Source organism: Neopelma chrysocephalum, unplaced genomic scaffold (genome assembly GCF_003984885.1).
Source record: "Neopelma chrysocephalum unplaced genomic scaffold, ASM398488v2 Primary Assembly neopelma1_143, whole genome shotgun sequence".
Classification (NCBI taxonomy): domain Eukaryota; kingdom Metazoa; phylum Chordata; class Aves; order Passeriformes; family Pipridae; genus Neopelma; species Neopelma chrysocephalum.
This window is the reverse complement of record NW_020897805.1, coordinates 2500317-2512601: the sequence shown is the minus strand read 5'-3', so window position 1 is coordinate 2512601 and position 12285 is coordinate 2500317. Positions and strand designations below refer to the sequence as shown.

The following is a 12285-nucleotide window of genomic DNA, read 5'->3' as shown; positions in this document are numbered from 1 at the left end:
ATAAGTTAAAGAAGTATTTGCAGATATTTTTATACACAAATTTACCTAAACTTTTAAATTCCATTGAGATGCACATGTTTTTCCTGAATTCATTTTATATCCCTACTGACAGTCTTTAGTTATCATGTTATCTAGAAAATGGTGCTTGTTACAGGATGCATACACAGACACAATGTGACTGAAGAGAATCACAGAGCAAAAACATCTTTATTGCTTTTCTTCTCTTTGAAAAACTGAATATGAATCTTGGAGATGAAGGGGGAAGTCTGTAGACATAATTAATGTCAAAACTCCAGATGAAGATGAATGAACTTCCTTCCTCCATTGAATACGTACATTTATTCCTCAGAGTAAGACACTATGTATGACAATAAATTGGGAGGGACAGGTTGATAAGCTGGAGGACAGGGCTGTCTGTCATGCAGTGGATCTTCAACAGCCTGGAGAATTAGGCTGGTAGAAAATTTGAAGGTAAATGCAAAGTCATGCAACTAGGATGTAATAAATCCCACACAACAATACAGGCTGAATGCTGACAGGATACCACACAGTTTTCCAGAGAAGGATCTGGACATGCTGGTAGACCAGGCTTGGAACAAGAGTCAGCAGTGCACTGCACAGAGAAAGTTAATTCTGGTCTATATGAGCAAGTGTGCAGCCAGGAGGACAAAAGAAGTTATATATCCAGAATGGAGGAAAACCTCTGTTCTGGGCTCCAGACCTTATCTGGAGTTCTGTGCCCAGCTTTGAGCTTTCCATTATAAGGAAGACACTGACACAATGCAGTGAGTCCAGCAGTGGGCCATCCAGATTATTAGAGAGCTGGAACACTTAACAAAAGCAGAAAGGCTTGGATGAACCTTAAGAACAGGTTCATGGAGAGAACCTATGGAGAGACCTTCCTGCTTTTTCAAATATCAAATGAAAGTTTACAGAGAAAATGGAGCCAGACTATTCTTGAACACAAGGAGGAACAGACACAAGCTGGAAGAAGGAATATTCCAACTGGGTATCATTAAAATAATTTCTCCCATGAAGAGTGATCAAACATTTAAACAGTTTGTCCAGAGAGCTTGTGCAACCTCCATCCTTTGTGATGGTATTGAAAGCCACAGAGGGAAATCGAAAAGGATAATGACAGCTATTTCGATCTTATTCTGAGCCAACAAGAAAATATTCTTCAGGGTAGCTGATACCATTTTCGTTATTGATTCAGTATCTGGTATCAGAAAATGTAGATATTGGCAGAAATCAGGGAGGGTTGATGTGTGCTGGTAACATCTCAAGAATAAGGCTGACCTGACTGTCTGGCTTTGAAATCTTTAAAATCATCAGAAGGTAATCAGCAAAGAAATAGAACACAAATTCAAGTCTTGTGGGTTGAGGGTGAAAGAAGAAAGCAAAGGGCCATGCTCAAGATAAATGCATAGAAAATAGTGCTGAATGAAAATATGAAAGACAAATTCAGAAGAAACTCTTAAAATGTAAGATATACAGAATTACAGGTATTAGATGACCTTCTCAACAAGTGCAACAGCAAAAGAAAAAAACCTTTTTTCTTTCTCTTGTATAAAATCGAATTAACCCTTTCAATCTGGCTATATGCTGACACCTATCCTCATTAAACACAGTATCACTTGAAGTATATTCCTCATTTGCCAATCAAGTATATGCCTTACATGCCATTCAGCTTGCACATGGGCTTCATAAACATACTTATTAACCATCTTTAGTCTCCCACATATTTTTTCTCTCCAGAGCAACTGGAAGCTATAAAGTTCAGGAAGAACTACTACATTATTATCTCACACTTTTTGGCCATAATACAACTGCTGTTCTCTAAAAGTATATTAATACTGGCCATGCCCAAACTATGGTCTAGACAGTTCCACGCTGTCTAAAACCAGTGCCAATTCTTTCTTTATCATTCAAATCACAATTTTTGAAGACCGATACTCCAAACAAATTAGGCTACACACATTGTGCCAACTGTATTTGTACCTTCAGAAAATATTAAAGGTCTCTGACCTGTTATCACTAGTGATGCAGGCAGCACAGGTTCCTGTTGGCTGTTCACTCTGCTCATAATAATGGGCATCCACGTGAGCTTCCTCAGCCTTCTTCTTCAAGATCTCTCCAAATTTATCTTTGCCAATGCACCCAAAGAAAGTTGCAGCTTTGTAAGGGCTCTGAATCATCCACTGCAGATTGACAGGAGAAAAAAAACCACCAAACAAATACAAAGTTAACATGCCTGGTATATTATTTTTGCTATTTTTTTCTCTCCATTTGCCATATTTCACTCTGTGCCTACAGAACATTTTGACACACAGAACATTTCTATGCCTGAAGTAAAAAAAATCTAGTACAGCAAGGGAGGGAAGGGCAGCAAAGAATAAAAAATTTACCCTTAATGATGCCACTGAGCATTTAAACCTAATGTAAAACCTAAATCACGTAGTTCATTATCAAATAAAGTAGATTAGTATGTTTTTACAAGGTATTTCAAAAGAGGTTCCCTTGCTCAAAGCAGATGCCCCTACATTCACATTCAATCAAGCAGCATGTGGTATCTTCAAAGAAAAATTGTAGAAAATACAAAAGAAAGAAAGAAACAAAAATATCCTACAAAAAAATCCCAAACCACCACCACCACCAAAAAAAACAACGAAAAAACCACGAAACAAACCAAAAGAAATCCCACAAAAACAGAGAGAGCACGTAAGGAAAACAATACATTTGAGAAACCAAAGAAACATTATGTAACATTCAGAATATATATAAAGACTAAAATGGTACTGAAGATAATAATTTGTGTCTACCATTTAATTACATGCAAAAAGGGAAATGCTCTCCATTTATATTGTTAAACCACACATGAAAGTATCTATCTCCAACTTCATTAAGAGCAGTCCCCTCACTTGAATTGTAAAGAAAGAGTGTAGCTGCACAGTGTTGCCACAGTGCCAGATTATTTCATAAAGCTCCTCTTTTATTAATAGAAAATATGTATCATTCAGCTGTAAATGTTGTACATGATGCCATTTTGTACTAAGTTAAAAAATAGCATTTATCAGCAATGTGAAATCAAGAGCGAGCTAAAAAAATAAACGTGAAGAAACAATCACAGGCTCTTCTCTGCTGGTGGTGAGTCAACCAACTAAAGTCATTATAATTCACTCTAATTACAGTCAGGAAGCTTATCCCCTCAATCTATAGTATGAATTAAAGACTACATCAATTTTCTGCTATACTAAAACCCTACTTATAATTGTTTCCTAATCAAGATTTAAGTAAACGATAATGTCTCCATTACAAAGCAGCATTAGTGGTAGCTGTGGGTTGTAGAAAGGTCAAGTAACTAAGTTGCAAATACATACTTAGGCACAACTTTATTACTTCCAGCTCCAGAGGGGAGAGAGAGAGACAAAAAAAAAAAAAAAGAAAAAAAGAAAATTCTTTAGTCATGTAAAGTCTTCATTAATAAGACAAAGGTGGACAAAGGTTGAAAGGTCTCTTTCTTGCAGCAATTTAATATATATAGAATTTAAGAAGAAAATGATTGTATCGTCAGATGGTGGCAGCGTTCAATCTCTCATCCATGAAATGCACACTACACATGCTCTCCTAATCTATTCCATACCACTCTAATATAAAGTAAAAAAAACCCTAATAAGAGAATTGATACATTTCACACAAGAATATCAACAATACCCTTGTATCTGACACACGTTTGCACACACACAACACACATTTGCACAGTGTTCACTCAGGATGTCTCAGGAACAATTCTCTTTTATGTATGGAGGTGTGCTTAAGTAGAACAGATTATTTAGCAAGAGTAAAAAACTGTTGTGACCTACTGTAAGCAAATATGGAACAAGTTTCCACACCAATAAGAACAGAAGTACTGAAGCCTTGTGTCCCATGCAAGCATACCTTACTGTCACAGTTAACAGGAATTAATAGAGATCACTATGAACAACATTCATCAAAGCACAAAATCACAACAAATCTTCAAAAAACATAAGACTTTAAACTGCACTTAAGGCTTACAACATTTCATCAAATGACATAACTTTTCCATACTTTATATATAAGTTTGACAATATTTGGAGTGGTAGTAAGTAATATTTCACACACATTTCTGAAAAAAAAAAAAAAGAATTTCTGTTCAAGTATCACAGTTTTGGCTATTGGCAGCAGCTCAGTTTGAATTCAGATGTGATACATGCCATATATAAGCTGTCACAATCCTTATTTTAAATTCATGTCAAGGTATACTTGAGAATCAAAAGTCATGATCTAGGATTTCTTGAGATGAACTTCTGTATATGGTGCAGATCACTTCTTCCAACAGTTGTGGTTCTACCCATATTCATGATCATTTGAAACACAGGTGTTATATGGTGGGGAGATATTCCCAATACATAGGTATTCTTTTCATTTGAGCATCTGAGCTAAGTATAGCGACTGAGGAAGATGGAAAAGTAGTTCAGCAGTATTTCTGGAAGGATTCTCTCATCACAGATCTCCTGTTACCAATACTCCCAGCTTCTTGGAATTATCTGCTCTTATTTCCACAATAATGCTGGTGAGGTGTTGCAAGTTGCAGAACTCCTCCAAACTGATGCTCCTTTCCTCAGCTAAAAGGCTACATATTAGTAAGAGCAAAACTGGACAGCACATTACAAAGGTGAAGAAACTGAACGACAGAAGTATCTCGGTGGTACACCACTGAGGTTGCACCGAGTGGAATGAGTCACAGCAGGCACCTTTTGCATATGTGGGAAAAAACACACTTTTCAAGGCAGACTCTTGAGGATTTTTTTTTTTATTTTGTTCCAGGATTGGATTTTAAGTTTGAATAACCTGATACGGAAAATCAGGCTTCTCTGGGTTACTTCATGCACTATTGTTATTAGCAACACTTTGGCTACAACGCTCTAAATGGGGAGTCAGTCATCACAAGACGTTTATCATCACGAAGCAGTCATGCAGCATTATAGCCAATACCACGTGAAGGCCAATAACAAACTGTGCACATTAATGCCAGGTATATGGTTATATAAACTGAAAATTCATTTTATAGATTTATGTGGAATATAAGATTTAATTGAATGAAAAAGACTCCAGACAGAAACGGAAAATGACCCAGCTCAGCAGGAACCAGCATAATGAGTTAATTATCTAGGGTTTGGCTAGGCAGCGAGGCAGCTACTAACGAACTGTATTGACAGTCTGGTCAAGAGAGGTTGGCACCTGGCCACACCATGAATCCTCACCAGCACCCAAGGGAATTTGAGGCTGCTAATGGCCCAAAGACAAAAGTGTCAAAAGCAGGAACTTATCATGAAAGAGCACGACAGCCTCAGGAGTGGGATACCACAAAGGAAACTCAAAACCTGGAGTGGTTTATGAAATCTAATGTGTTTCTCTATCCTAAAGTTTTCTTCTGTCAATGAAGCTTAAACATCAGGTACACACAAGGACAGGCCCTGACCTTTTCAGTTACCATAAACATCTGTGACAGAGAAAGGAGCACGGGAAATAGAACACCTTTCACACGGTCTCTTGAGTTAAAAGATTGCATTTTCCTTACATTTTTGTTGTATGCACCCTGGTAAACATAAAGCAAATATTAATTTTTATCATTTTTTAATTTTATATCTTGTCTTTAGCATAATTCTGTCTTAAAATTCAGCTGTTTCAAAATAAACATAATCTGAGATTACCATATTGCTACAGGCACATTATTTCTTATGATCAAATACTGAGGCCAGCACTTGCAAAAGAGGCCAGCACCCTGGCTGCTCAAGGACACACTAAAGAGTGACAGAATGCTTCTCTCCTTATTTTCATGAGGCTAACTTGGGCTCACAGTAGTAGGAGTATCTGTTCAAGAGGTTTTTGATGATCAGAGTTAACAGGGTGAACTCTCTGGCAAGCTTTAGCTATCAGAGAAGTGTAAGAACCTTTGTGTTCCCAGGAGTGGGTGGTAATTGCAGAGAACAGCATCATCTTTTCTTGCAAGATGTTGAGATGCCAAGAAAACTTGGTAACAAGAAAAACTTCTGAAGATTCAATTGTGACTTTGTGAGACTGCTTGGAGTGAACTATGTCCCACCCTTTCACATCCTCAGACTCGAAGATGTGGTACCCCTATTTCCCACTTCTGTCTGATTAGAAAACGGCTTTTGGAAACAACCTTTCTTCTATGTTACAGAAGCACTTCTAGAAGCACTTTTAACACTCGAAGTGACTTGACTTTGATTGGATACTCAGTGCTGTCTTTTCAGAACGATATTCAAGATGAGATGACAGAGTTGCCTGACTGGTCCCTCACACCCCAAAAATAAAAAAAATATGGCCCTTTATAAGATGTGAAAGAAACTCAGTGGTCTTACAGAATTAAAGAGAGAGTTCTTTGATTTGAATTTCCCGGGTTTATCCTATTTAGCTTGAGAATGTCATGCTTCTTCTACAGGAGCAGAGTCCAGTATCCCCTACCACAACACTTGATCTTCATTCCAAACTTGTCTTTGCTGTTCCTCCAAAGTTTGCTGTAAAGGAGTACCCTATTAATTTACCTCACTGGTCCAGTTGCAAAGACACTTTCCCTGCAAAAGAAGAGTTTGCTACTGTTGGGTCTCAGTACACAATCCCATAAGACTTAAAAAAGAAACATCATATAGATGATAACAGCTTTATAGCCCTCTGACTATAACAAAGATCCTTCAGAAATTATTTCACTTTACTCCAACTCTATGCTTTGCTCTAAGCAAACTGCTAACTGGACAACACTGAGAACTGGAACAAGGAGGTTGATGAAGACACTCACTACCAGTCCCACATTGTTCTCTGTCTGAACTCCTTAGCTCCTGAATTAATTTTTAAAGTGGCAGCCAGTAGTGCATTTCCACATCTGTCAGTCATCTTAAGCAAAGCATAAGAGGCTTTGCTTAGACTGACATACCTTCTGCACATAGTTTTCAGCTGTAGACTTGAATCCTAAATGCCTAAGAACTGACAACACAACAGGAAGCATTCTGCCCCTTCACAGTGAAGGATCTTCAAAACTCATTAACACTGAATACAGACATCTGAAGTGCATCTGAAGTGTGTTATTTGAAGCTGGACTCTTCTCTGCATGACCTGTCAAATCTGATCTTATTTTAAATTGCAGCTCAGAGAGGAGAGGACTCTAAAGACCTAAAATTAGCTAAGACTTAACATGCTTGCTAAAATCTAAACTAAACAATGCGAGCAACTACTCATGAAGTGGGTTTTTTTAGTAAATCAAAACAGGAATGGAGTGTCTCTTATTTTTATGTTCTAAATTTTAGAATGAGCCCATATAGTTTTCAAAAGGATTTGCCAGTCTGTTGTGCCCCTCGATCAATGGTGTCGCCGTTGTGTTCAATCACCACTATATACACAGTCCATTAAAACCCCTTGCAAATATTTTTAGGAATATTTTAGATGTTAAAAGACATTAAATCACACCTCATCTTAGATGATCAGATAAAATGAGAAAATGGTCAATCAAGAGTTAAATCATTATATATCTTAAAAACACAAAAACCTGACAATATGCAAAACAACCCCAAAAAAGACATTAGTATCACTGTTCCAAGTGAGCTCACTTATTTCTTGTGAATGATATGATTCACATCAAGCTCAACTGGAATGCAATATTCCATTGCCATTACACATACTATATCATTTAAAATCCCTACTGTAGTGGTTAACCCCAGCCAGCAGCTAAGCCTCCAACCAGTCACTCTCTCAATCCTCTCTCCTTGGGGAATAAAGGAGAAAATTGGAAGTGCAACAGTGAAAAAAAAATGCAAGGGTCAAGAAGAAATGATGCAAAGACATTCATTCACCACCTCCCACCAGCAGATTGACGCCCAGCCACTCTCTGAGCCACAGCTACTTGGAAAAACTCCCTTTCCCTCCCTGCCCCCAACAGTTTTATTGCTGACCATATTCCATGTGGCCTGGATTATCTCTTTGGTCAGCTGTCCTGACTGTGACCCTTCCCATCCTCTTTCCCACCCTGCAGTCTACTTGCTGGGGGCAGCAGAGCAAAAAAACAGAGAAGGACGTGATATTGTGCAAGTGCCGTTCAGCAACAGCTACAATATTGCTGTGTTAACACTGTTTTGGTGACAAACCTAAACCACAGAACCGTAGGGGTTTGTATGAAAAAAATTAACTCCATCCCAAGCAAACCTAGGATACCTAACTCCAGAATCATTGTTATGAGATTACAGCAGCGACACCCTGAAAACAGATGAGATGCTACAGTTTGTTCCAATCTTTTCTCCTTGCAATCTGTTCTTCTTTTTCTTATATTCATTGATCAACTTCTAAAGATTGCAACAGCTATTATCACATAATGGCCATATAAGAAAAAAATGGGAAAAGGAAAAAATAAGCTTATCTTTATAAAAGCAGGCTTGCAAAAAGGAGTCCCATGTCCTGTGCAGTAATTCTTCCACCATTAGCTGAAGCTGCCAAATCTTGCATGAGGAAGTGATATTGTTAAAATGCATGACAACACCCTCAAGCAACTTCCAGTCAAATGAGATAAAAATGATAATATTTTTAAAGGAAAAGACCAGCTAAAGCCTTGCACTGAGACCAATATCTAAATCTTATCAGCATTTGGTTCAACATGTATTAACCAAATCTCTGCACAGGAACATCTATCAGTTTTAATGTAGTGCCACAAGTTGCATTTTGCTACAGCTTTTCAAACTAAGATGCCTATCAAAACATTAATCATCCAGGAGCAGTACTTCATTCACTTCTACATTTAAAAACACCAAGTTAACAAACTGCCTCTTAAAGAAATCTATAGTCCAAATAACTATTTTCAGTGCTGCTATTCTTCTGTATTCCATTTCCTATTCCTTATCATTGCTCTTCATCTGCTTGTCCGCTGTTTTATTTTTAGTCTAGTTCGGAAGCTTCTTGCTGTACAAGGAAATACAAGTGTATTTTCTGTAATTAAACATGTGTAGCCATATTCCAAAGTTTCAGTGTGGTCAAAAGCTAACGCTCTCTTTTATTGTAACCCTTAAATATTGGGACCTAATTCTTTACTTCATCACACTCTTATGCTGTATTGATAATGCTACAGTTCTGCCTCAAATACCTGAAGTGCTGCAGCCTCTCTTCTGATGGTCAGTTTATGTTATCTGAGACCAAAGGAGAATGTCTCCTGCAAGGCCTTACAAGGCACACAACCGCTCAACTGCTGGCCTTGTATCCCTTCCCCATTTAAGGGCAGGACCTTATACATCAACCAGCTCCTTGTTGTTTGATCTGATGTGTCACTCCCTTTCCCCAACATTTTTGGAGTCCCTTCTCAAAACCAGGTAAAAGGTGACAGACCTACAAAACAGGGTTGGTCACACCAATTCTTCATCACTCCGATGAAGTTACATGAAGGGTATCACAACAGCAGGAATTCCAGGTTTACTTAGGACTCTTCTGCAGCTGTACACAGTGTACACAACTGTTTATTAAAAAGTTTACCAATATTACAAAGCTGTGTATGAGGTAAGGATTAAGAGTACCTTGATCAGTAAAAGAAGATACTAACTTCCTTGTTGAACACTGTGTGTGAAACAATGAAAAGTAGCAAGTAAAGTACAACACAAAAGTCTTATTCCTCCATGGTTGGAAGCAGTGGTGCTAAGCTGTTAATGGCAGGATATAAACAACATGAAAATGGAACATCATACTTGGGTTTAGTAAGACAGAGTCATTGGGCAGCTGTATGCTACTGTTAACAATGCCTCAGCCTACTCTACCTGTAACTTCAAAGAGATATAGGGAAGACTGATAAGAGTTTTAAAAATGCCTTGAAATTCTCCAGTGTAAAGTACTGCATATGTATTCAAATAATAATTTATAAGTGAAGTTGATGCTGTAGCAAAGAGATGTTTTCAGGATATTTTGTGCAGGATTTTGCACATCTATAACATTAAAACAAATCTTCCTTTTCAAAACCCATGCACATGTCACCCTCACTCCCCTGCTAGATGATGTGCAGTCTCAATGAACACACCCACACTCAGAAGGGCAGCAAAAAATCCAGAAGTGGAGAGACTTCTTTCATTGTCTGGCAGCACAGAATTCATAAAGCACAAACTGTAAACAGCTGCCTATCAGCTTCTATCAGCAACAGTATCAAAAACAGATGGCAAAGGTCAAGTCAAAGTTTATTGACAATGATGAACTTCGACAACCTCTATTAAATTACTTCTTCTTTTAAGGTGTATGTGATCAAAGCAGCAGAGAGATTTTCACTCAGTCACATAACAAGCTATTTGTTGAGATTGAAACATCTGGTCAATCTCTCCTAACACTGCAATTTCATGCACAGTTAGCAATAGGGTACATTTCTTTTCTTCTTCTTACAGGGTCCATAAGGGTGGCACATATGGCTGATCATTTCATTCAAAAAGGTTTCAATTCCAAGCATTACATACAATTGTTTCTATGCTTTATAGTATTTTAAGTCTACCTACCATCGTTTTCCATCATCACTGCTGTCTGCTCTACTCTTTGCTGTAAAAGCCCACAAATATGACAGAGCACTTAAAGCTTAACAGCTTTTGACTACTGGAGTTAGAAAGCAGTTAAGGCAAGGGAGTTTTTAAAGTGGCAGGTCTTCATCTATCTGTTGTCAAGAATTCCCAATGCATTAAACTATTTACCAAAGCTCTAGTAATACAGATTATAATTTTTGTTGTAATAGCAAATCTCTCATTTATAAGGCACCTGAGAGCAATCAGAAATCACTCTTTTTACTAATTTATAAATTATGATACATTTTACAAACATAATATACATTATATTTCAAAGGAATGTGCTAATTATAAAAATATGATGAAACATAATCCCATTCCTCAATCTGAAATAGCAAAAAGACATAAAATGCTATCTACCCCAAAGGCTGAGAAATGCTTGCCCTTAAAATTATGCATCTATGTTGCCACAGCAACAAGTAGTGAATAATGCAAAATGTACTTCACCCTTCCATTTCTAAATCCCAATCTTTTTGGTCAAAAAAGCAAGGAGGGCTAGTTGCAAGCATGCCTACAGAAAGTACGATTCAAAGAATTTTAAGCTACTACTAAATAACCTCCATTTTTATTCAGTTAATGGTTGATTTCAACATCTCATACCCACAGTAACTGATTCCACATCAGCATCTGAACCTTAAAAGTTTACCTAGCAGTTAAAGGAAGACACTGATTCCGAAACTCCTCAGTATAATTATGCATCATGCCCAGATGTTGCATCAAAGGCATAATGGAGGGGTGGTCTGGGAAGGAAGAAGGTAGATAATCTCCATGTGGGAAAAATTGATTTTTTTAAAATTATTTTTAAAAAATGTTTTACAGAAGTCACATATAATTATTTACAGTTGAAAGTAGTGCTTGACAATACCTGAATTTATTGTAACATAGCTCAAACACTCCTGTAAGTTCAAATAATTTTCACAGAACAGATAATTTAGTTGCCAACTCCTGTGTACTTCGGAAAAGAACTGCAAATTGCTCTTAAATTTGTTTTTTTTCCTGAATTCAATCACTGAATAAGACATTTGACATTTGACTCCCACAATCAGTGTCAGCCTCAGCACTAAACTCCAAGACCTAATTTGTCAGGAGTGAAAGGTAAATGAAACTTTACATTTACTAGAATGCTGGTTTTGATTCAAAAAAGCCAAAATTTTTGGCTGTTGGCCTAAAAAAAAACCAAAAACCACAGAATTGGACCTGATGAACTTTATCTTATCTTTTGCACAACAGGAATCATTTTATTCACACTCTAAAATCAAAATCAACGGAAAGAAGAAATGCATACACCAAACACTGAGAAGATGCTTTGCTAGCAACTGTACATCCCTGATCCAGTTAATATTCTTTGAGTAAGGTGTATTTTGAAGTTAATGATTTCCTTTGCCAGTTTCCTCTGAGAAGCTGAAAAGCCCTGACCTGATTGGGATCTCAATTAATCCAGTTTTACACTGATGCAAATTTATTCACTTCAGACTTGTGAGTGATTTATGCAGATGCAAATGGAATCAAATCCATACCTCGTATGACCCTGTATATATTCCCTTTTCATTTGATAATTTATTTTTTACTTTACCTAAAGCAGTATCTGCCAGTATGTGGGTACAGCTTCATTATTTCAATGACTTAAAAAATCTACCCAATATAATCTTCTACAATGCTTTCACTGACCATTACTAAA

The 12285-nt window shown here is 37.2% G+C and overlaps 1 protein-coding gene across 5 annotated transcripts in view; it reads right to left on the bottom strand.

The window, feature by feature from the left end:
* ADK (adenosine kinase) overlaps positions 1-12285 on the bottom strand; it is a 277815-nt gene that overhangs the window by 149278 nt on the left and 116252 nt on the right. For all 5 annotated transcript variants that reach the window (XM_027700143.1, XM_027700145.1, XM_027700146.1 and 2 more), the window contains one exon: positions 2029-2201. In XM_027700143.1, the coding sequence (XP_027555944.1) occupies positions 2029-2201 (173 nt within the window). The remainder of the gene's footprint in view (positions 1-2028; positions 2202-12285) is intronic.